Consider the following 26,735-nt stretch of genomic DNA (forward strand, 5'->3'; position numbering starts at 1 on the left):
CCAACCACTTACCCTTTCACCACTCCAGCCACCATTTCACTTATCCATCCATCCACCATCCACCCTTTCACCCAATCCATCCTCTCACTCATCCACCCACTCATCCATCCAGCCATTTACCTTTTCACCCACGCCACCCTTTCACTCATTCATCCAGTCTTTCACCCATCCATCCAGTCATTCATCCATCCATTCATTCACCCTTTCACTTATTAATTCATCAATCCATCCATCATTTCTCTCATCCATCCACCCATTCACTCGCCCATCATCCACCCTTTCACTCATCAATCCATCCTTTTACTGATCTATCTTTCATAGTTGGTGGTGTGAAGGGTGGGAAATCCCGTGGACAGTGCACACGTGCACACTACTGTTCTTTCACATCCCCTACTGCTCACCTTTCCAATCCCAATCCAGGTGAAGAGAGCACAGAACATGAGGCGCTGCACAATACAGTGAAGACCGCTCGTGTTGCGTCTCATAAAATCAAGGGCTTCAGCTGTATTGAACGTGCCACCATCACCCTCTTGGCCCATACCACTCCCGGTACCTTGGAGATGAGATTGGCAGTGTTTCTCAGGGACTCTGGTGCTCGACTGCGGTATTGTAATGCAGCCTTCCGAGGTTGCAGGACGGCAGTGGAGATAGCGCTGCTCCTCCTTCATGGCCCGAGTTTCGGCGCTCACACACCAGTATTGTGAGTGCAGGAGTGCGAGCTTTCAAGCCTCGTCACGATCGGCTGGATAGGCCACACACTTAGACATAGAGCAGGTTGTTAGCCAGGCAGCTTCGTTTACGAGCGGCCTTGCAAGGGGGGGTTCTTTAGTGGCTGATGGCAATTTTGCATACAGAGGGATGGTGCCTCCAAGTGGCACTCAACTCTAGGACTGTTTAATGCTGTGGCTCCCCTGACTGGGGGGCGCACTGAAGGACACACACACTGCCATTCCGTTTTAAAGGGGGGGGGCACTCTGCTAACTTGAAATCAGGTTCTCCCAAGCAAAGCGCTCCACACACTGTGAAAAATAACAACTAGTTGAAGACGCATTCGCGCCCCCCTGGGAATGCAGCCATGGACTCCCAGGGGGGCGCGCCCCACCGTTTGAATGCCTCTGTTTTAAGCTAAGGGCTATAGAGGTTCCAGGGTGGGAAGTATGCCTTAGCAGCCCAAACTGGCCATTGTCATTCTGTATGTGATAATGAGCCACAGACAGAATGACAATGGGCGGGAGGGGCTGCGAGGAGGAGTGCTAGGCGCCGCGTCAGGGAGTTGAGGCCTCTGGCAGAGAACAGCTCTGCTCCCTGCAGGGCCCAGAATTACAGACAAACAGCGTCTGTAAAAGCAAGGGCGTCTGCAGGGGGGGGCAAGAAGGGGCACTCCAGGGGGGGGCAAGCGCCCCTCCTTGCCCCCCCCTGCGGACGCCCATGAACTGGAGATGTGGATTTTTAATGTTTCATGATAAAATGTGCCTAGAAATCAGCAATCTCGCAGGTGTTTGAAAAATAAATCTTGAAATTGCAAACTTCGAATTGGAATCTTTGCAACCCTAAAAATGCTTCGTAGATCTGACTCGAAATGGTTTTTTTCTTGAGGTACTTTCATTTTACAAGCAAAACTAGAAATATCTGAATTCAAGGGATAAAGGAAGCTATTCTTGAAATAGAACTAAGCGAGGTCTGCCTGCAAACCTAGGCACTCAGTGAAGGAAATGTTTTTCTGTTTCACAGCAACCTTTACAATGAGGATAGAACAATGCATACTTCCTGCAGTTGTGTAAATTACATTTGTGAATCATGATTTGTAGTGCATAAAACTTTATACCACAAGTCTGCAATTTCTAAGCACTGTGTATGACAGGGGCTACCAGTACTCAACTCACGAGTTACTTAATTTATAAACTAGGAATAATTCATTTACCTTGCCTGTATTCAAACTTGTGATCTGTCATAATAAATGGCAACAGTTAGCATTAACGTGCTGGACTGTTTTGCCAGTTGGAAGGAGATGGGGTTAGTGAGAAGACTAGGCTATAGGTTGTTACTGTTACTATTGCTAATTGATATTAAACGTATGTTTCCTAGGTACTCACATACAGATGTGCATTATGTGCTAGAAACAGAAAAGAATGTTTGAAAAATATACTATCCATGAGGCAAGATACACATGATGTGTACTAGAGAAGAGAACTGTGGCAGAACTGAAAAAAGGGAAAATATGAGCGAAAAGGGTGGCTGAAAAGGATTTAGCAAAAAACAATTTATAAAGAGAAACGCAAGGTTGTTAAGTGACTTTAAGCAATCTGATCATTCAAAAATACGTGATAGGTATTGAAAATAAATACTCCTTTTCTCCCTTGGGATACTGTGTGTATCTTTTAATGATGTGCATAGTTGGTTGTGTCTCAGAAAATAAGTTATAAATAGAATTAGGCAGTTACATTGAAGTGTATAAATACTCAGGGCCTCATTTGCGAGGCCTCTAACTGCAGTTTTTCACCGCCGGAGCCGCGCTTTTTTTACGCTCCGGTGGTTCAATGTGCAGCAGCATATTTACAAGGCCAGTCAAAGCCACTTTATATGGCTTTTCATCGCCTTGTAAATATGTGGCACTTTCACACAGAACAGTGTGTGAAAGGGGCGTTCCATGGCTGTTGCAGTGGATGCATCTATTATCAGCCCCAATCGTGCTTCACACTACTTAGCGTCAGGGTTTTGTTCCTTGGGTGGGCAGATTTTGATGCAAGCACCCGTGGGGAGAGGTTGCAGTAAAAAGTAACACTTTCTTGAATCAGAAAGCAACAAAAAGAAATCTCCAAACATTCCACTCATTGCATGTGTGCTGAGTTGCAAAGCGTGCATATGGTGTGGGGAATGTTTCGGAATTTGTCTAGGCAGAGTATTCTGCACTGGAAGGGTATACTTTCAGTGCATTTCTATTCTAGGCAGCACACACTCATCTCCGCACTGTGGTGTAAAGTGAGTGTGTGTGTGGTGCTATTCAGCCTTTGTAGTGCACTGGCGCAGAGATTGACAGCAGAAGCCCGCCATTTTTAATAAAGGTGAGTGTGCTGCTTTGTCCCCCTGGGCCACCTTTGGGTGCAGCACTGAGTTGTGCCAAAAAGTAAAAATAAATCAACTTCTCTGCAACTGTCTCACTAAGAGGCGCTTAAAAATCCAAAATATGGGACCTTACTTACATGTAAAACATTTGGAATGCTTATAAACTCTGAAAGGGGGTTTTACTAATTTATAAGTGCATCGCAGAACAGGAAGGAGATTTCCTCTGCAGCCCTAGCAGAAGAGCAATGCACTGACATAGTTATTAAGATATGCCGCTGCTGTTCTCTTCCCCTACGCTGGTGCTCTATCAGGCTGCTTAGCACCACACACCGCTTTGCACCATATTGCAAGAATGCCTGCACGAGTCTAGGAAGGGTTTTGGATGAAAGCACACCCTTCCAGTGCTAAATGCCATGCTTTGGCATACTCACGCTTGTTCCCACTTTCTATGTGTGCTGTACAGAGCAGCACGCAACCAAAGTTTGAAAAGTTTGAGACATTTAAACAATGCTCCAAACTTACACCTGCCTGAAAGAGGCGTCATGTTTTGGGACAAAAAGCTATCAGTTTTAGTAGGTAGGGATTTGCATCTAAACTTATTTCTAGTTGCATGAGATGCCCATGTACTATTCATGGGAGGCACCCTTTGATTTGATTACATTTATAAAGCGCAACATATGCCCAAGGGCGTCTTTGTGCTACCTATAAAGTGACGAGAGTGAGAGCTGCCTGTGGAAATGTTTACCCCGGAAGGGTCAATAACCAAGTTTTTAGTGATTTCCTAAAGGCCAAGAGAACAGATTGATTCCTCAAATTCCAAGGCGTTTGGTTCCAAAGACGAGCAGTGGAAGCTTCTGCCAACCCAAGATGCCTTGTTGGCGATAGGAATCAACACATTTGCCACAAAGGAACCGAAAGCACTCATTTTCATTACGTTAGGGCTAATTTACTGCACAAAACTGGGTTTGTGCTGCAAAGTAGCCGTACAGTACAAAGTAAATCCCCAAAAATATTTTGCACCAGAATGCGTCACTTGGGTAATACTGTAATGATGGATAGTGTGAGTAAATCTGGGCCTACATTGGTGACTTTCTTCCTTGCCTTCCACAAAACTTCTGTGGGCGTTCATTTGGTCAGTTGAAAGAAAAGCAAACTGCTGAGGCGTTGAGGGCTTGAGTGTATTTTAATGAATAACCCTGAGCTGCAGCAGTCAATTTACATGTTTGTAATGTTTACATTCTAGCAAGCAAAGTTGTCTATCTAGAGGTTTGTTTCTTCTGTGCAAGAACAATCAATTGTTGGTGTGTAATTTATATTTGCAGAATATTGAAAATCTTCCCTCATCCACACTTTAGGACTTGCTTTCTCCTTCACGGTCTGAAAATCCTATGCAGTCCCTACAGTATGCGATAAGTGTTATTAGTACATTCTGTTAGAAGGCGCCTGCGTCATTGTGTATGATACAGAGATTTCAGAGGTGCTCCTTTTCAGGAAATTGTGAAACCAGTTTATTGTTGCGATGTAGTCTCGTGGTGATTTTTTGTGCCGGCCGCTAAAATGAAATGCAGTTTCTGAACTGCATCATTGAATCGCATATTAGTTAACAATGTCGTAAATTGCCTATTGTTGTTTTTTTCTTTTGTTCTCCTCAAGTTCTGCTTTCAAAACTGTATAATTTTACGAATGTGTCTGTATTCTGCAATTTTCCCACATTTTATAGTACTTAACTTCACACTGTCTCGCAGCCAGCACGGTTAACATGAGTTTCTTATCTCCTTAGTTCCAGATGATGTTTTTGCCCAAAATTATATCTGGAAAGGATCTTACAACTTTAAAGGGAGGAAGCAGCCAATGACCTTGACGATTACTAATTTCAACGCCTCCAACGGAAGAGTAAATGCCACGCTCATGAACAGCAACATGGAGCTCCTGCTCTCAGGTACGGCGCCCCGCAGGGCACAATTTTCCTTTTTCTCGAATCCTCATTTCGCCCGGTTTTACTATCAAGGGTCAGGGGGGTCGCAGTTATTTTCATCCTGCATAGAGCGTCTCTCGCAGCTCGCTAGTTATCAATCCCACCGTGACCAATTGCTCACCTGGCCATTTCCTTGGTATATTGAAAATTCGAGCCTGCCGCATTTATTACGGTGACATATTGGCGTTGTACGGATTTTTAATCTCACCGGAGTCATTTTATGTCCTCCCCGAACAGCAGCTTGTTTCTCCGAGATTATTTAGAGTACCGGGAAAATTGCCTGCCAACAGATAAATCGAAGGAGTTGCAGGAAGGCCGGAGCGCGGTGATCAGTATTCATTCTGTTTCGTAACACTTGGTCTCGGCTTGAACCCTGTAAGATATGTTTCCCGCGTTATGCCTAAATTGTCCATTCAGCGAAAAACATTCTTTATAGCGCCATTTTGTTAATTAACTATGTCTCTTTCGCTTAACCTTGTCCGCTTGCGCGCGATGATGGCTGAAATATAAACCCTGCCCATTCCACGTACTTACAATAGGAAAAGGTCCTGGGTGCCTATGGATTGTAGCCGTTATTACCCTGCAAGAGAGAATCCGCAAATCTCGTGCTCGAAAGTGCAGTGTGTTTGGGAAGGCTCCAGATTCCTGATGTTATTCAAACACACTAGAAGCGGTTTCCCTGTTCCAGCTGCAATGCAAAAACCTAGGACTGCAAATATAAAATGTAAGGGTTGATTCCTTGTGGAAGAAGTGCGGAAAAGCATGAGAGTTTGGTTTGCGGATTTCCAGGTAAGGAGAATGGTGCAACAGAGCTAGAGACCGTCCAGCTCCACAGCTGTAATTGGGACCCTTCATTTTACTCTGTACATCCAGGAGTGTGTGGGCAAGACCCACATTCAGAGTTTTGCATAACAGAATTTATGATCTTTAGAAGAACTGTAGCATTTTTTGCTTTGAATTTGGAAGCCATTTTACTGCTGCCTCTTAATAAATATGATGGGCATCAGGCGCGCAACACCCATTGGGCTCACCGAGTTTTGTGAAGAAAAATTGGCCTGAAGTATAGCTATTAATTTTATAAAATGTCCCAAGTATCTACATGGAGGTATCAGGGGTCATTCCTGTCGTTCCATGTTTTGCTTTACCTATAATGTGAGCTGATTCTTAGTACGTTTTTTCCATAACTTTTTTTGTTCACAGTCATAGCAGGAAGCAAAAATACAGGGATACTTAATTGAAAATTGAAATATTTTACGATTCTGCATGATTCTTACGAAAATACAAAAATCATGGCCATGTAAAAGGCATCTAAGTTCCTTTGGAAAAGTTTATTTTTGGGGTGTGTGATGCTGCCTCATTTGGTCCTATGATTGGCCGGTTTCCAAGGAATCCTACCAACTGCAGACATTTCTGCAAGCTAGAGACCTAGGAGAGTCCACAGTGGGTGCCTTGTGTAGATTCAACCGCTTTTTGTCATCAGCATCACATTTAAAGATAAAACTTTGGTTACAAAACACATACTCATAAAACCTCTTTAACAGGAGGGTCTATCACCCAGCATATGAAAAGTTCCAAAAACAGAACCATCTCGAGGGTTTACACATTCTTCTAGAAAAGATTTTTTTTTTGTTGAGAATTAGGTAGATGCTGTATCTGCCCGGAGTAGACCAGTACACAACCCAACCATCAATTAATGGGTCTCATCAGGACAGAGTAGATTGCCTTTGCATTCTCATAAGTATCCTTCCACGTCCATCAGGTATATTGTCACATTGTGTTATTGCTAAGCAACCAGTGTGGTGTTGAAGCTCTCAGTGTGGGTATATCTACGTGTGTTTGTGGTTCTTTCGGTTCAAAATGTATGCTCCTGACACATCTTATGGTAGTTCTTCGCTGTCAGGCTAAAATTGTATCACATCACAAAGAAATCAACCAGGTCTAGAGGAACAGTCGCAAATAATCCCAAATTCAGGGGGAAAATCTCTAATGTTGCATCTTATACCTGCTTCCCTCCTCTGCCATTAATCATGCCATCAAGGTTATATATAGTGGCAGGAATTCACACGGTATCAGGATGGTTACATGGGGAACTATGGCAGCGAAAGAAAGTGCTATGAGTCTCCTAACTATGCCATGCTAGGCGATGCGTCCCGTATGTATTCAATATCACTACAATGCATCCTAATATGAATATGTAATGTAATGGTCAATGAGTGCGGATTAATGGAATCGTATTCATTTTTATTCATGTTTGTGAAGAACCATTCCCTAATGTGAAGTGGGTTCTCATTATGGGGGAAAAAACTCAGATATGCGTTCCCCGGGGTGTTGATAGGCTGCTGGTGCTTGTAATGATGAATAAGCAATTTCTCAACATGGCAATGGGCACTCCTCCAGAGAAAACCAAGTGCTGGTAGTCAAGTATCTTTTCGTGTCACATAAGGGGCAAAATAAAACCCTCAATCTGCCTCACCAGGTGAGCTTAAATTGGGAATTTCTTGAGGGGATGGGGTTGCCGCCCAGTTTGATTTTTACCAAAAAATCCCTGGTGTCTGGCGAACATCTCCACCTCTCTGACATTGACAGATAAAGAGTAAAGTAGGAGGTTTGAGAGTCGGCTGTATCCTCATGAGTGTGAAAGCCATATCCCATGCCAGTGGGTGTGCTCTTCAGAGAAACTAACTCCTGGTGATCTAATGGTACTGTCAGCTCTACTAGGGAAAGCATAATGGGATAATCCCCCTTTCTCCCACGAAGGGGCAATGAAATGCCATACATGCAGGGAGCTGAGCATTTTCCCGTGGTGCTCCACCTGTGAAAATCATCTGCGCTATCCACTTGTTGATTCTTGATAGGGCATAATACTCCGTCAGTGATTCCAGGTAGGTGTTGATTCGAGATAGGTGCCAGTGGAAAGGGAAGAGACCAGCCATTCCACCTTTCATTTTCTTATCAGTAGACAGGGAGCTGAACTGTGCGCCATACACCAATAATGCTGCCATCCGCTGGAGCCAAATTTCTCCTTCACATTGCTATATGTTGATTCATGATGGGGCACAAGGAATGCACTGATGTCATCAGTCTCATAAATAAGAACTCTGAGCTGATGCAGAAGTTTTCATGATCAGTCCCCAATTGGGGGCAGGACATTGACATGTCATGTGTTCGAATACCAGAGTTTTCCCTGCTCAGATGGAACCTCAATGTCCTTTACACTTAAGAGGTTAGCGTTTTAACCAATTTTATATTTTGTTGTAGAATATCCTTGTTGTATTCTAAATTGAACCCACACAATGCAAATGCTCAGTCATCTTTAGAGACATTCATGTATTCATAAAGTCTCTTTACAAGTGCTTGTAGTTATTATCGAATTTAGGCAAGCAAAGGGAGATAAGGCATTTTTCCAAGGTCATATAATTGGAGCATGTATATCTTGGATTATAGATTTCTTGGAGCCAATGATGGTGACTTACTCGCAAAACACGTTATTGGCATGATAAACATGTAGATCAAAAATGTGTTCTTAGGTCATATTTGAACATCAAGAAACCATGTCTATCAATGTATTAAGTGTATGGCAAGCCTGTCTGAAGTGTATGTTTCGTTTCTGACATATATGTATGACTAATGGATGGGAATTTACATGGTAACCTGAAACAGAAACTGTTCATTTTGTCTACAGGAGTTTACAAAAGCCAAGAAGCCCGCTTAATGCTTCATATAGTTCTCATAAAATCTCCTGCCCACACTTCTGTGAGCAAGATGAAAGAAGAGAAATGGGCCATGGATGGTTTTGTAAGTATAACTTCACGGGCCTTAGCAGTTATTGTGAAGAGTGGATAAATTATGCCAAAAGATGTCAAAGTTGCGAAATAACTACTCAGTGCTGCTTGGATACTTATAATGTTGGCTTCAATTTCAGTTTGCACCTCCCACAATTGTGAAAGATAAACAATACTGAGAGTACATGGGGTATAGAAATATTGTATGCAATCCTGTTTCTCTAGAGTATGTTTAGGCAGGAGTTGAATCCATAATAAATAATATACTCAATAGAAACAATACACACGTGATACAGGGTCTCACCAACTTCTTCCGGATAGGGTAAGAAAGATGGTATTCAAGGACAGGCCTATGCTTGGATAAAATCTTTGCTCCAAGACAGATCTCGGGTGGTTTATCTCCCGCCATTTACATCTACTGCCAAACTGCTGTGCTACGGGGTCCCGCAGGGCTCAGCTTTGAGCCCTACTTTATTTAACATATATTTGGAACCGTTGGCTAAGTTAACTGTATCTTGGGGCCTACAAGTAATTTCTTACACTGATGACACTCAACTTATCCTGTGTTTTAAGTAAAACAAGGATGAGGCTCTGACAACATCTGAGCAATGTCTTGGAGGAGTAGCTAAGTGCATAGACTTTAACTGTATCGAATTGAATTCAGATAAAACTAAAATTCTTGTTTTTGGGTCACACTGCGTTCCTGATCCCAGCAGATTATGGCCAGTGGATCTTGGTTCCCGTCCTAGGCCTACTTCCACAGTGAGAAATTTGGGGATAAAATCAGACACTAATCTCTCTTACCTACCTTATATCCTGCACATTTCTTCTCTGAGTTTTGCTAAGCTAAAATCTCTCAAAAGAATGCTTCAGTTTGTCTCGGTACATACTTGAAAAACGACTGTGCACGCTGTAAAGCATCTACATTGGATTGCGCTAACAGCTTGTATTTGGGCCTTCTGGCCCATCTGATCTATCCGCTGCAGAGTGTTCAGAATGAAGCAGCAAGACTTTAAAAATTCCATTCTGCAAGCCATCTCTCCACACTTCAAACGCCAGCGCTGACTGCCAGTGGTCAAACGTATCCAGAGCACTTTCCTTGAAAGTCCCTATCTACATAAGAAAAAGGACAAAACCATATCATCCATCCAGATCCAGTGAACTCACTCAGGCTTCTTCTACATGTCCCAAACGTCCCTAAAGGCAGAAGAGGGTGCTGATCCTTCTCATTCCTTACTTCAAAATACTGGGATATCCTTCCCATTTGCGTAGCATGGCCCCCTCTGGGTCCATCTTTAAAAAAGATGTTAAAGACTTTTATTTTTATTCATTCCTTTTGAGACCCTTTTTTATACGTTAGAGCCTGGAACCTTCTTTTGAAGCTTCTCTGCGCTGTACAAATGGACCGTTATTATTATTAATATATAGAACATCAAATAATTGCATTACGAGACTGCAGAGAATATTGTGCTGTGACAGCATAGCAGACCAGCCAACACTATTTACATTTTCTAGAGTAAAATCCCCAAATGAGGATTATATCCTCAGAAACTGTACAATGAATATCCCTTATGCTCTGTGAGTTTTCTTCTAGTGTGTAGGGGGCACTTCCATTTTCCTCTGGTGCTTCCATGGTATACAAGGAAGTCCCAAAGTGTTAAAAAGCTGATAGATGAGGCATCAGAAGGCCAATCCAAAATAGGCCATATATGCCTATCGTTACACATTGCAAGCGTTTTCCTAATTTAATCAAATATTAAAAGAACTTGCACTGTTTGGTAAAATATTCCAAAATGTGTATTCGGAAATGCAGATATGAGAGTGACTTGGACAAACCTTCAGGCTCAAATCTGAGCAGAAAGAACATGGTTGCAAACATATTTTTTATAATTTATTGCAATATATTTTGAAGATTTAAATGTGCTTCTATGAAGAAATTCAAGAGTGCTGTCTATGTCCTAACCGTTAATCATACTGCAGAGTATATGTAATAAATATTTTTGATAGGAAACATAAGTGAAAAAAATATAAAAAGCTAGACATTTTTGCATTTCATCACGCTATGTATACTTAGCAAGCAGTTTATGTTCTTGTACATCATTGTCACTATATAAAGGCATGTTTTATATTCTTCCCAATAGCATATTTTGTTTGAGTCATATTTCTTTTAATATCTACTATTCATAGGTTTCTGCTGAACCAGATGGTGCTACGTATGTCTTTCAAGGATTTATCCAGGGAAGGGATTATGGGCAGTTCGGTCTTCAAAGATTAGGTAAATTACCATTTTCTTGTTTTATGATGTTTCTGGTGATATGCTTCCCATTCCATCTCCCTTTTCAACGTTCTCATTTCCACTTTGCCCTTTCCTGTTCCCTTTCACTTTCCCTTCCTCCTCCCCTTCCCTTTCATCCTCACTTCCCCCTTCCTCTTTCCCCTTCCCCCTTCTCTTCCCCCTTCCCCCTTTACCTTTCCAATTCCATTTCCCCTTTTCCCTTCCCCTTTCCCCATTCCCTCTCTCCCTTTCCCCATCTCTTCCCTCTTCCATTTACCTTCCCCTGAGAGTGTTTAGATACTGGCCTGAACAACAACTGAACAGAACCCATGGTGCCACATAGAAAGTAGGGCGTCTTAAGCAAAGACTTGGGTGTTAAGCAATTTCTGAAATAGCATATGTGAATTTGTCATAGAGTGAGACTCTGTGACACTGTTCCAAGTATAATCAGCCTGAACCCATAGGTTCAAGCCCCCTTTAGAAGTGAATTTCAGTGGGGTATTTTCCAAAATTGAAAGCACATCATTTGGAACAGGTAATGACCCCGATTAATGGCTTCGGTAGAGATCTTTCAAGAGGGGTCTGCACCCAGTTGATTCCTCTTTTGAGATGCAGGTCTTGAACGGACTGTAGTATTCTTGTCTCTGCAGTCACTCAAAAAAGATTGTAGGGAGACTATCTTGGAGTGAAGTGCAGTAGAAATTTGTGAAAATTGCTGGCAGCTCATACAACTACGGCACAATTATTCTGGATTATTAGCAGTGTTAACAGTTGAAGTTGGGAAATCTGTAATAAAGTTTATTGCAAACTTTTTTTTGCAAAGACAAAGTCATTTCCAAATTAACAAACAGATAAGTATCTCCAGGGTTGTGACTAAAATCAAGTGTGAGCAAATAGTGGAAAGGGCTAATTAACATTTCATATCGAGGATAGTAACTTGTAGTCTGTCTACTAGTAAAAATCAAGACTTATTTCTGAAGCATACCCTTACTATGTCTAGGTAAAATAGGACAGGTTTGAAAATACCTGGATTAGAGATTATCATTGACATTTGACTGGCAATGCCATTCAAGCCTTGCTAAGAGCGGGAACAAGAGAGCAAAATGCATATGACACTGGGTTCAGGAAATGGGGATCACGGAGGAACCCCGCAGCCAATGTGTCCAGTCGAGGAGGAACTGCCATAACCAAAACTTTGACTTCATGCTCTGAGGAATGTAAAACTATAGTGGACAATTTCTGTCTACCAAGAGGGAAGCCCCGGTCTAGAATCGCGAAGGCCGGCCAAGCTGTCTCATGTGACCTGTAAGACCTAGACTCCACCATCCACAGTACTGAGCAATTCATTCAAGATCCCCTGCAGGGCTGTCTCGATCCATTTGTCCAGGTCTAAAACATGACTGCAGAAGTGTTAAGACAGAACACTGAGTGGCACGAACTGCTTCCAGCAATAAAACCACAGCCATTTTGATAAACCTGGGGACAACAAGAATGCCACAAATAGGCAGGCAACATAATGGATAATTGGGCCTCGACTGGTCTCTATTGTATGTTTTTTCTTTTCTTGGAGTTGTATAAAGTCGGAACTTGACCCAAAGGTATCGGGTATCAGAGCGCTTTACATGAGCACCAGTTTCGTTAAAGACAGACACATTCATTTTTGGTAGGCAGGGGGAGATTAAGTGATTTGCCCAGTGTTAAGCGTTGTTGCCGAGACTCAAACCCGGTTCCCCAGATTTTGAGGTCGACTGCCTTAGCCGTTAGGCCTCATCCTCTCCCCAATTGTATGCAAACAATGCCAGCTTTCATTGATGCCCTTGATTTCATTGAGGCATGATACCAATCAAACTGCAGCTCAAGTTCCAAAAGAAAAATATGGTCTTTTAATAGGGTGCATTTTCATACCAATTATAAAATCTAAATTTAATTAAGGTACAAAAATAAAATAGGAATAAAAAGGAGAGCCACTAGAAAAGAAGGAAGGGCTACATTTGGCTGAAAGTGCCCACTTGTCACTTTCAATAACCTCTGTCTTGATTTTATTAACAAATATGTTTACTGTTGCAAGATGTTGTGAAGAGAGGAGGACAGAAGAGATCAATTTAGTATTTAAATGTAGCAGAGACAATATTGATTTGAATTAATCAGATTTCACAATAGTGCTTTTTTGGCTTTTGTTATAGGGTTGACTGTCATTTCACCTCATGCCATCATTCTCAAACTCTAACCTTATCTAATGTAGTTCTTTACACTACACATATGCATAGCCCTCCCTGTAAATTCATCTTCCTCATTCTTTATAATGTCCTTGACTGGACCTTTGATGATCTCCAACATAGCTGTAGTGGATGGCTTCCGCCAAGCAGGGCATCCGCCAATGACGATACTTGAAAAATACTCTACTTATTTAATTTGAACTCTTCACCTAATTTTTTATATCCTATTTTAAACCATCTTACTCAAGCTGAATGATAAAGAATGCATTAGATGGTCACTGGTCTGTATAGACTACCTTTTCCAGGAAATGTACAGTGGACTTAATCAGTTTTTTTGAGTTTTAATACAGTTCTATGACCAATCTTGTAGTAACAATAGTGCAACACTGTCCCAAGACCAAACTCATGTAGTCCACTGAAAGCCTTCAACCAAGCCCAGGAGTACTGAACCAAAGATATCCAACTTTCTGGATAGTCTTGTTCTACATAAAGAGCCAGATTGCATATTCTAACTCATGGAGATGACTAAGCATTTTTAGGTCTCGCCTGGCGAAAGCAGCGCATGCGCTGACTCGCCATGGAGAGCACATTTTAGAATCCATTCTGCGAGGGCTCTCATGCACTCGTCTGCAATGGACAAAGATGGCTGCTCTCGCCATTTGTCCATTGCAAACAGCATGCACGTGTCCGTAGTCCGTAGGGACTGTGGACAGCTCAACGCCATTTTGCATGTTGCATTTTGGTGTCCTAGCAACGGAAGCGTGGAAGGTGTCCTAGCAACGAAAATGCTGTTTCTGGTGGAACATGGTGCGTGCCGCTTTCTTTACGCAGCTTGATGTTATTATTTATTCTTCTGTTTTTCATTATCGCGTCAGTGCGTTCACTTTCACGGCCGCTCGAGTCTGTTGCTGCCGCTTTCACTTTCACAGCCGCTCGAGTCTGTTTCTGCCGCTGCCGCTTTCACTTTCACGGCCGCTCGAGTCTGTTTCTGTCGTCCCCATAGCACCTTGATTTCCATATTTACAGCACACTGTATGTAGCACGCTGCCAGCTCTGAGGCCAAACCAATGACAGGTGTGAGCTACACAAATGCCCATTGCCTGACGTGTTTACAGCTGTCATATGCTCTGAGGAAATTACAACCTGTGGAGAAATATTACTGTGGAAATAAGGCTTCTCGAGTCCTCGCGCCTGTTGACTGGCGATAATTCTTACTGCAGCATACACGATAAACAACAACACAAACCCGCACCTGAAGCACACTGTGCGGCTGGCAACACCACCAGTGCAGCAAGAGAGCCTTGTTTGTCTACTTATTATGTATGTTCCCACACATCTTGTAAATCACCGAGGACAGCCAAAGTAGTTGAAATCTTACTCTCGGGGCAATTAGTTAAACTACTTCCTTATCAGCTTGTTAAATCCAGGAAGTTCTGCCTCACTCGAGGAACAGTTGAGGCCGAGCCACTGGCGTGCGGTACTTGAATCCTGCTAAAGACATTTTGTTGCTGGTTCTTACGAAACAGATGGCGTTGTATCATGTCAATGTGTTGATCGCATTATTGGTTAGTTGACAGTAACAGAGTAGAAAAGAGCGGTGTTATCTTATTCTTAAACACACGCATTGGTACACAACAGCCTGGAACCAACCTGTAGGTTTCAATCTCACATAAACTGACTCAGGATTTTATCATGCCAATGTTGATAAATTTGAATGAGTGTTTTTTTGGTTTTTTTTGTAAAAGCACACAGATACACAGAGGGAGTATTATACCACTTCTTTACATGTATTATTCTTGTCAGATAGGGAAGCTTGTAATAACGCTTGCCTGTAATTTTCTTTTTACATTGCAGTTGTGACATCACTATTCTTCTGTAATAAAACGACGACATCGCTAGTCTATTGTATGTTGAGTTGTGAAGACTGCATTACAAGACGTCAGGCATCCTACCCTCTCTCTACCTTATCTTTCAAGACCCTCAGGAGATCTGTGACCTTTAACCCACTCCCTGCCTGTGTTTCTACATATTCCTATACATGTTATGCCATATACATGGCACAAGGGCGTGCACAGAGTTACAGGAATCCCACCTGCAGCCCTATTCATCTAAATGGTCCTGAACTCTTTGGTGACTTTCAATATCCTTACGACATAGAGTGGGGTAATTTTACCCATTTGTTATTAATGCTCTTGTTGTTACAATTGTTTGATGTTGGAGGCTCTCATGATAACAATATCATGGGGAAGGAGCACTAATGGCTGTTAAAGGCCCTCTGACCTATCACTCCATGTGTTTGTATTTCTGTTTCTTCAAGTTTAATTGACAACCTTGCACACTTTCCAAGCAGCCCTGGACATTGGTGGCCACTTCTTTGAAAAAAATAGGTCTTGCATTTACAAGAGTGTTAGAAATGGGATTTCCGGTTGGCTAGGGCTTGCGCCAAATCCAGGCAGAAACCACCACTCTAGTCAGGGCTGGGGAGTTACACGCCAAAGATAACCCCTGCTCACCCCCTTGGTAGCTTGGCACGAGCAGTCAGGCTTATCCCGGAGGCAATGTGTAAAGCGTTTGCGCGCGCACCCAGCAACAACACTCAAGGCCCACCACAAAAGAAACTCCACACAAGGTATTATATAAAAATAGCCTTTGTATTATACCAAAACACATTAGATGATATTCACACAATTTACACTGTGCCAACTGGCACGGGCAGAATTTACAGGGGATTATTTACACAAGACAGGGTCACATGGACCACCGTCAGAATTATCATAAATCACCAAATTGTAAATGTAGAAAGGTAGAACAAAAAATAAATGTAGCGCACAATCAGTAACCACTGGTAACAGGTAAGTACCACCTACGCAACCCTAACTACCGTAGGAAAATATTACGCAGGGAACCATGAACTCCCTAGTATCACTATACTAGGTAACACAACCTCCTAGGTATGAAAATACATCTAGAGGGATACACACAGCATTGCATAAATCACATTAGGAATGAAAATAGCATATAGGCAATGCACAGGCGCAAAAGTACACAGGTAACAAGGATTATGTACCCTAGGTGAGGGCACAACACAAGAAAACTGTCCCCAGGCCAACTTGGCCTCTCAGGGGCTCAAACGCCCTTTGTCCAGCAGAGTCAGGGCTAGACTGCGCACGCGGTCAAGACAAAGTGCCAAGCGCCAGGGGCACAACCTAAACGTTGCAGTTGCCCACTAAGTGCTGGGCAGCTGGGGAAATGACTTATGGCACATGTTGGAGCATGCCAGCTCTAGGAGAATAATGCCCCAGTCACGTTGGAGCGTACTCGCGCTTTTAATCAAACAAAGCGGTGCACGTTGGAGCCCTCTAGGCTCTTCAAACCATGTGCCCCCTTCGTTGGAGCCTGTCAGGGCTCTAAACAAATGTGCCCCGTCGTTGGAGTCTCTGGGCTCTTAGCAATTGGTCCCAAACAACGTTGGAGCCTCGTGGGCTCTTTAACAAATATTGGCCCCGTCGTTGGAGCGGAGGTGCGCTCAAACCAAACCACCGGCACAGAGACGGTGCACACAGAGCCCCACTCACCGGTTTGCAGGATCCCCGGCGGGCTCTGCTTCACTGTAGGCACTCTCCCTCGCTCCCGCGGCCGGTCGCGAAGAAGGCTGCGGAGCAGGGAGAACCCTCTGGGCGGCTCCTTTTTGGTTCGTCCCCGGCGCGGACTCTTCTCTCGCCGGGCTTCCCTTCCCGGAAGCCCCGCCCACGGAGTCCCTACCTTCTGGGTCACGCTGAGCAGCGGCCCGGAGGGAATTCAATGCGCGGCTCGGGCCGCGGCGGCTGATTTCAGCAACCAAAATGTGGGGTGGGCTCCCGCTAAGGCGCCAAACTGCGGGGTGGCCACCCACTCTTCCTCGCAACCCGCAGGGTGGGCACCCACCGCTCTTCACCTCACCATAAAGCGGGGTAGGCTCCCGCTGTCAACCGGCCAAACACGGGGTGGGCACCCGCCAGTAATTAAAGGCACCGAAGGCTACAAAAACGCGGGGTGGGCACCCGCTATAAACAAGCGCCAAAAGCGGGGGAATCCCCTTTCCAAAATGCTCGCAGCTCCAGGCTGCAGTGAAACAGAAGCGCTGCTCCTCAAAGTCTGCCCAAAAGTGCTCCCAGGCGCTAGGTCCCACAAAGTCCCCAGGAAGGCAGAGTCAGAGGATCTTTGGTGTTGGGGGGGGGGGGACCCCAGCAAGGCGCAGCCAGGCAGGCCAGCACGCAGTGACCCACAGGAAACAGCAACTGGGTCCCGCGACGGTTCTTCCTGGCAGAGTGTCCCCTCAAGAACACAGGCACAACAGAACACACACATGGGGTCACAGCCCCTTTTTATACATAGGTTTCCTTTATCTCAAGGTGCAGGGAAGGGGCGAACCAGATACAACTGGTTCCTGAGCACTTTGTTTTGCTCAGCCCCTCTCCCTATTCACAGAGCAGGCCAGGGTCATCAGTCGCACCACAGGGGGCGGAGCCAGCATTGTGTGGGGAAAGCCCAGCCCTATTCAGGTCCCAGGTGTACTCCTCCCACCCATCTGGCTGCTGATCTCCCCATTCACCACTGGGTGACTCCTCCTGACTCTGGGGATTCCCTAGCCCATCACATGACCTCAGCCAGCCAATCACGCGCCAGGCAGTCACTGCACATTTATGTCAGCGTCTAGAAGTGGCACTTCCACACTAGCTACATGGACACCGCACACATCATCGCGCAGCATTTAATCACACGAGTCCGCACATACCAAACTCGCACCTGCACTCCGCACGAATCGGGAACTACCAGGGTCACACACATTCCCCATTCATTCCTATGGGAGGGCAGGTCAGTCTAACTAAACCATACACAGAGCGCACGCGCTTTCCACTGGGACACAGTGTGACAGCGCCTAGAGGCCTAAAACCACTAGTCCTCCATAGGGAAAGAGCTAATATACTCGCAAAAAGTTTAGGGGTGAACCTTCCAAAAGGGCCATGTCCAACAAAGAGTTTGATCTATTATCATTGTAAATGACAATGCCTTTTATTTATGTGTTAGTTATTAAAACAGTTACATAAAAGGCATTGTCATTTACAATGCCAATAGATTAAACTCTCGCAAATGCGAGACCTATTGCATTGTAAATGCTTGTTTTCATTTGACAGTCATATCTGAGAGACTTCACATTTTTCCTAATCCCATTACTCTGTTGTGGGTGAAATGACCAAAAGACATTCTTAGATTTTCTTCAGTGGATGTCGATGGTCTTGGTTTCCGAACTTGAACGAAAAGCAGATAGACCAAGACAGTCCCCTTTTACTGGTGTCACTCCTTGTGCTTACAATGTGTCTTCCTTTATCCAGTCTTCATTTGAAATTGTTAAAGGCCACAAGTTTACATGTCTAATTGATATTTAGCACTTTCAAAGTATTCTTTACATCTCTCCATGTACAAGTAATATGAAAAACATTTCTGGCAACCTACTTATCTATGTTAAAATCTATATTGAAGTTAACTGGGCACTTAACTCGAAGCGGCATCTAAGGGTTAGCTCTTGTGGTTTTGTATTCTCGCTTAAAAGTTAAATATTTAATAAGGGATTGTGGCACACATATTCTCTGAAGTACAGATGAACAGCTGTAGTCCTACGAGAAGCACACATGCATCACGTAATGTATACAGCTTCACTTGAATGCATACCCATGGAAAATATGTTCCAGCTAGTGTTCCTGCCGCATAGATTCCTATGGGATCTATATATATCACAGGTTCAGGTTAGGTTAGGTTACATCATGTGTTTACTTTTTCCATCAAAAGAAGTTACAAAAAGTATAAGTTGTGAAGTAGCTAGTTGCTTTCATCGTACAACAACCCGTTTGTCCGAATCATTTTGCTCAGTTATTCCCTATGTTCTTTTAAGGACCTTTTTTTCTAAATTAAAAGTCGTTTATGAAAACTGATTCTAAGGAAAAATTATGCGGGTCAGTATGCTGTATCACAATAAGTCAGCCAATTTTAATTTTAGTTTCCCGCAACATTGGTACTCTGCAATTAATCGCTAACTTTATTTAAAACAAACACTGTCAAAGTCAAAATGCCTCAGCTGTAAGAAAGACAAACGATTGGCTTTGTCAGTGCTTTATTGCATTGCACATCGAAGAGCCCTGTACAGTAGATGAATAGAGTAAGCATTTTTAATAAATGTTTTAAAAATAAAAAGTTGTGCTACACTTTCTGCCTCAAAGCATTATGTCAAATTGGACTCTACAGTATAATCCCAAAAACCCATTTAGCTTCCAGCCAGTAAAGCTGTTACCGTCACCCCAGATCATGTAAAGAAGTATTCAGCATGGCTGCTTGCAGATTCCATGCAGAGGTGGAGAACTAAGACAAGCATCCTTACGATACTTTGCTTCATTACACAGACTAGTACACGCTCCTAAAAAGTTAACAGTGAACTATTAACTAGAAACACCTCTACAGGGTTACGTTTGTAGATGTAATTATCAGTAGCAGAAAGTGCTTGGAACTCGCTCATTTCAAATCATTTTCCCACCTTAGAAACAGATCTGTTCTTTTACAAAACTTAATCATGTCTCAAAAAACATCGGATATGAAGCAACTAAACACGGCCAACAGCGATTACAGCCTCCTGCCAGTGAATTTTAAAACAAAATAAAATCAGAGTTCGCTGAATTTGTCTTTCCATTTTATCACAGCTGCGTCTGAAGCAGGGACTTTAAACGCTTGGTCAGTTTCATTTGGTTGTTTTCAGTGACGCACCTTGTATCAGCGCGTTCAATGGGACAGATCCTGCCACTTTTAAGACCCGGCAGTACAGAAAAACGGACTGAAATGGAGCCCTATATTCACTTCCTTAATTTTACAGGTAAAAACGCAGATGGTTTCTCATCAGCGATTGCAAAAAAAACCCACTACAGTAAAGTAATCCATTTCAATGATGCAATCCCTGTTTGAAAGTGCAGACACTCAGAGTGCTGGTGGGCCTGGGTTTTATTTTGTATATCACAGCTGCTGTGCAGAGAAATTACTGGGGGTAATATTACTGAAAATGCCTTAATAGGGGAGACCACGGATATATGAAGCAAATTGGAAGAAATAGCCATCACATCAAGATCCACAATGTAGAACGATGTGACTTTTATGAAAACGTACCCAATTATTCCATCATTATGTCGGCGCTGTGTATCCATACATATTTTTATTGCGCAGTTCAAAGTAGGAATGGAACAATATTTCTCTTAAAGCTGTTGTCTTGCTGCACTGTCGGACAGCTCTCATACCATTCATCAAAAGCAGCTTTCCCCAGGGAAGCTGCAGTACCATCGCTGCAGTAGCGGACACTATTTACTGGGGGTGGCGGGGTGGGGGAAGTAGGAGGGTGGGCTGTAAGTGAAAATAAATAATTTTAAAAACCAGTTACCTTCAGGCCGGCCACCGGGCCAGCCGCCACCTCTCAGTCCACTCGCCCCCGCTGCTTCTTGCTTCTCTGTAGCAGGAACCAGGAAGCACCCAGGTTCCTGCCCCTAGCCAATCACAATGCTGCAGTGCAGCGTTGTGACTGGTTTGAGCACCATGGTTCCCCACTCAGATGGGGACTGGGGGCCTGGGCATGTTCTGCATCCAGACTGTAATGCTGTAATGCAGTCAGGGTGTAGAACATGCAAAGTGTGCATGGCTGTTTCCCTGGACTGAGAGGGCTGGCCAAACAGTAATGCTCACTTTAGAGTGGAGCAACAACGCCTCCTCCTCCTGGCCCCTGCTCTGGCCGTCCAGCCCCACCCCGCACCAGGAAACTGAAAACTAAAATGATGATAACGCTGGTTGTTATCATTTTAGTTTTCCTTTCACTGCCGCTCGCAGAGCAGTGGGGCGGAGGTGCTGCCTCTGGTGGGCTGTTACTAGGGACCTCTGCAGGATGCTGCAATATCTTAAGTTGTTAACAGAAGTCTCATGAAAAGATCTAGAAAACCTAACTTTACTGTCATTTTACACATAGGGATCACACAGAGGGCACAGGAGAATTATGAACAAATCCAATGTGTATTCTTTTGTTTGTTGTTCAAGCATCCAGACCAGGCACAGGGGCATTGCTTTCTGTGTCCTCAATGAATATCCCTATAGCTAGGTATTATGGTCATTGACAAGGATTTGAGTGAATCTCCAAAATAGCTTTGAAGGAATTGCCCTTTTGTTGCAAGAATGTATCAGTGATTTACATACAGAAACAAAACTGAACGTCTAGTTTCAGAGATTGACCGAGTAACTCTCATTTCTTAAATGCTTAAGATAACTTAAGCTCTGACTGAGCTGTCTTTTGCATCTATACTCATCACAAAGTGTGAGGAAAAGAAAAAGTTCAGTCACTGAAGCTAGCTGGCGGAAGAAGTGAAGATGGCATAAATACCCTAGTGCGAGGCTCAGACAAAGTGGAAGGCGTGGTGAGGAAAGTGGAAAGCAAGGGAGGGCACAGTGACATTGAAAGTCTGGCGGCTTGTGAGCAGTAACAGGTAATGAAAGAAGAGAGAGAGGTAGAAGTCCATAGACACACCGAGAGAGTGTGAAACATGATTTGGGAGGTAGTGGATGGGTGGTAATGGAGGACGACACAAGGAGCTAAGAGCTGGAGAAAGGGATTGGGTGAGAATGCTTTCCATTTGAGTGCTAAAAGTTGTACACATTAGAAACCTACAAATTCAACAATAGCTCGGGACATCAGCAATGAAGGGACGCAACTCATCCATTCTGATTGCTGTGAGACCATGATGCTCCAGGACGGGACAAACACAAAAACAGGATGGAAACCCGCTATCACGAGCAGACACCTGAGACAGGCGATCATGAGCAAGGGGCTGATCTAAAGTCCATGCCAAAGATGCGTTATGTTTTGGAGGGAACAGGTCTGCCAAAAGACATTTCAAGCTGTCTGCAGCTGGGACCTAAAAATGCCTTTTTTTGCATGTTACTGCTTTCAGATTCTTTCTTAGTGACTTGGGACATTAGTTAAAGTTGACAGACTTCACTCTTTCTTACCTGCTATCAAGGGGGTTTTTCTGAAGGCACTGAAGCCGTGCTGTTTGGGCACCATTTTCAGTGTGCCTGCACAGAAATGGATACTTTTTTTTCTTTTAAAGGATAAACCTATAAGCCAGAGTTGGTTGCGGGAAAAAAATTACCCTGACACGCTGGGTGTTTTTCTCCCAGGGTGTTAAATATTAAATATATAATTGCTATTTCCTGTTTTGGGCGGTCAGACTTTCTCTGGCAATATTGAACAAGAAAAAAGGCATTGGAAAAAGTGCCCTCTAGAGTGCGGGTGAGCTGATATCCATTGACTGAAATCCAGTGTCAGTTGTCAGCTGGGCGGCCGGTCCCGGGCTTCTAAGGGTGATGCCTGTGTTGCCTCTGCTGTCAGAAATATGGCAATTACCTGTGTCTAAAACAAATGGGGGAACCGTAACTTTGGCAGATGGAATCCCCACCAAATGTTTGTTGGAGTACCCTGTCCACCAAACTCTAAATAAAGCCCTAAACGTGTTGTTTAGGATCCCACTTAAATATCCCCATGGCTCTCATTCCCTACACAACAATCTTGAGTAGTACAATAGACCCACAGAGGTTTATTCTATAACTGTTTTCGACAATTACTCGGTTTAGTTTAGTGCTGGTCCCTTCATAGATTATCCTGCATGTGTTTCCTGCGAAGCGCTTTAAGAAAAGCGTTCATGTCTTCTCTTTTCATACTCTCTTTTGATCCTGTTTCAGTAAAGTGGTTTTGACATGACTATAGCTCTTCTCCAAGCTGTATGTGTTACCATGGAAACGGACCTTACTTGCTTAGCTTAATTTATACATGCCTGTGTTGTGTTTGATTTTTTTGTATGATTCTGAAACTAGTCAAATCTGGATCATAGTGCATGTATCCAAGGACAGCAAATGGATTGTTTATGAGTTGCTCATGGCATAACGTGACACGCCGATGCCTCATTTTTTACAGGCTAGATAAATACATATTTATTACTTCACTTTAAAACGTACACGTGTAGATATCATTAAATGGAGAAAAAAAATATAATAATGTTTTAGTGTTCCAAATATGAACGTACCAAATTTAGCGTGTACACAAAGTGATCACTGCAGAAGTATGTGACAAAATATTTCATTTTTATAGTAAGATATGGCGTTCTTGTTACCAGTGAAACTGGAAGTTGCAGTGATGCCAAGTGATTGAAGCTTGTGCACTGCACATATGGTAATGTACAATAAATGTAAGAGCAGCATATGACTAATATTAGTAATTATAAGTCCAAGGGGACACGAGCTGGATAATCTTCCATATGCAAACCTATGTTTACACACCCTTCTAAATCCTTCTTCAAGTTCTGTTTGGGAAGGCAAGCGCATTTGTCACTTTTGTAACACAGGCATTTTGTACTGAGTCAGCTATGCACATAGACTGCCTTCTGAAGGGCTCATGTAAAGTTCTATAATGTTATTGGTATGTTTTGGCAACATTAGATTTCAATTCTTCCTATGATTCTTTAAATCTCATATTAAATACAAAATTGAAATGCACCTAAAATGGGCTGGGAGGTGCAACTGCATTTTGTTGGCCATATATTTTTGTATTATAGACTGCATTATTGTAATGAAAAGGCAAATGCAACATGCATTTTCCATCTTCACTCGCTACCTGATTCTACTGAAATGTAATTAATTTTAAAGTTTGTTATACTCACCTGTTATACGCTAATATTGATCTTAGGAACTGATGTATCATGGGGCTGGTCACAAATCAATATGTGTAAATTGTGGACTGATCGGTCGCCACCTGCAAACGACCATTGCAAAAAGGACATTTTCATGTTGAATAACCTCCTGCCTGCCTCATGCACGTTAAAGAGGAAGGGTGAATTGTGCAACCTCTGTAAGTACAGGGATGGAAGCCTGCAGAGGACAGAATCGAAATCTCCTGTTCGGATTTCTTCTATGTGAATATTTTTTAAAGCATTCCCAGTCCCTTAAAAGAACATGGAATGTTCTTTGAACAAAATGTATTCACATTAAAACTGAGACATCATCGCAGCACGCAGTGGTCCCCTGGGCCATTTCCAGCTCTCCATAGGGTCGTCAGAGACAATTCCCAGGTATCCCACTAGGGCGGTCAGCTTTTTCTGATTTATTTACCACCTGAAGTCAAATGTCAGCAAGAAAGCAATGTTATGTGAGTGTGCAATTGCGATCATAAAACATTGATGCACACCACTGCCCATCTCAAATCTTATGGAGATTCCCCTTTTATTTGCAAATTGGAATACGTATCTAAAGTCCCTAATAGGAAAGGCTGTTTCTACTTGAACAGGGCTATTTTATATTCTGTAAAAAGGTATTTAGTGAAATTGGGTTACTGGTTGACTGTGGTGTGAACCCTGGTCAAGCAGCAACCACTACCCTTTTCAGGGCATGGCACACGCAAACCCCAAATTAACCTGTGGTCAAACCTGGGCTAGCTTGGCACCGAGCTGTCGGGCTTAACTTAGCAATGTGTAAAGTATTTGTGCACTTCAAACAGTAAAGCAGTGTAAACACCATACAAAAAGGATCCCACAACAATTTAGTAAGACTGAGCTGCATTTATAAATAAAACAAGACCAAAACAACATAAATGTAATCAGTAGAACCGGAGTTATGAATTTTCAAAGAATAAAGTGTAAAATAGCACCTAAAAGCATAAAGTGCCAACCGTGGCTATCTGGTTTCCCTGGACCAGTTGAAAGTCAAAAATTTAGGTCTACCATGATAGAGCGCCATTTGCACAGATTTCTAGCGCAAGGTGTTTGTACTGGGCTGTAAAATCAATGCAATGCGCATCTTGCACAGTGCAGGAGGGTGCTGCTTCTTTCTGCCGCTCGAGTTGAATCTCTACTCTAGCAGCAGCTTGTTCAACGCGAACGGAAGGTTTCTCAACACAAGCAGTCACGACCATCCGTGACCGCCTGCATTGAGAAATCTTGCAGGAAAATTGTTTAGCGTTGGATTTCCTCGCTTGTCAGCTTACCATTGGCAAGCACGAGCGAGGAAAAATCTATGCGAGCTCCGCGGAGAGCGCTGTGTGAAACCTCCACAAACGGAGCGGAGTCCACCTCCCAGGCTTAGTCGTGAGTCCCATTTGGCATTAGAGAGAGCAGCGAGGAACAAGGAGAGCATCACAGGAGGTTGTTGGCATGGTGTGAAAAGCAGGCCAGGTATCGCAGATTGGTGTGCTGGTGCTTCATGTTGGCAGTTCCCCGCGAGTGGTTGATGCTGCAGTGTGAAGATATGGGTTGGCGACGCTCCGTGCTGTTTTTCGGTGCAAGTGCGACATTCTCAGTGCGAAGGAACTGATCGCCCTCTGGAAGAGGCCAAAAGCTTGATTTCAGTGCCTGTGAGCCACACCAAGGCTTCAGGACCAGAGAGGCACCACTTGGGGGACAGGAACTCGCGGCAGATGGGCCCAGGAGCTGGATGGGAAGCTTTTTATGTCCCTGAGGCTCAGAACTGGAGTCTAGAAGACTAGCCCTTGGATTAACTCTGGGGCACTGGGCTCAAGAAGAATTTGCAGATCCAGGTCTTCCTCCCCAGGCAAGAGGGCAGCAGGCAGCACACAAGCACAGCAGGGCAATAGCACCTTCATAGTAGCAGTCTAGCAGAGTGGCAGTCCTTTTAGCAGCACAGTAGTCCTTATTCCTGGCAGAGTATCCAAAGGTCCAGAAGCATACTGAAGAGTTGGTGTCTGAGGTCCAGAATGTATACACAGATGTGCCTTTGAAGAAAGGAGAAGCTTCTAGAGGCATGCCTTTGAAGCACACAGATGCCCAGTGTGCCTGGCCCTGGCTCCAGATGAACTACAGGGAGTGTGCATCCCTTTCTTTTGGGACAGCACACAGCCTATTCAAGTGTAAGTGGGGCTTGGCCCAGCTCCTCCTACCTATTCTGACAGTGATGGCCCATCCAGTCGCACCTAGGCTCCCCATTGTGTGTGACTGTCTAAGAGGAATACACAAAGCCTAACAGCCACCCACTCCAAGAAGTGTGACACATAAACAGGCTGCAGACACCAAATGCTAAGGCAAGAGAATGCCAATTTACTAAAAGTAGCATTTTCAGAATTGCAATTTAAAATCTGACTTCTTCATAAGTTAAGATTTTAAACTGTGATTCCAGAGACAACATGAAGGGGTTACCTGTTCCCTTTGGAAATTATACTTCTAAAATCTAATAAGATAATTCCAATGTTATCCTAAGGGTGATGTAGGCCTTGCAGTAGTGAAAAATAAAGTTGCGTTTTTCACTACTAGGACATGTAAAATATGCCCTACTTTTTAAAAACATGTTGCCCTGCCCTTTGGGCTGTC

General features: G+C 43.5%; 1 protein-coding gene across 1 annotated transcript in view; it reads left to right on the forward strand.

Moving 5' to 3' along the window:
• The window catches only part of CSMD3 (CUB and Sushi multiple domains 3), a 2,836,509-nt gene that overhangs the window by 2,764,301 nt on the left and 45,473 nt on the right, over nucleotides 1–26,735 (forward strand). Inside the window, exons 66-68 of the mRNA XM_085605076.1 lie at nucleotides 4,844–5,002; nucleotides 8,721–8,833; nucleotides 11,008–11,095. Of these exons, the coding sequence (XP_085461202.1) occupies nucleotides 4,844–5,002; nucleotides 8,721–8,833; nucleotides 11,008–11,095 (360 nt within the window). The remainder of the gene's footprint in view (nucleotides 1–4,843; nucleotides 5,003–8,720; nucleotides 8,834–11,007; nucleotides 11,096–26,735) is intronic.

The sequence above is a fragment of the Triturus cristatus genome, chromosome 5_1 (genome assembly GCF_964204655.1).
Source record: "Triturus cristatus chromosome 5_1, aTriCri1.1, whole genome shotgun sequence".
NCBI lineage: Eukaryota > Metazoa > Chordata > Amphibia > Caudata > Salamandridae > Triturus > Triturus cristatus.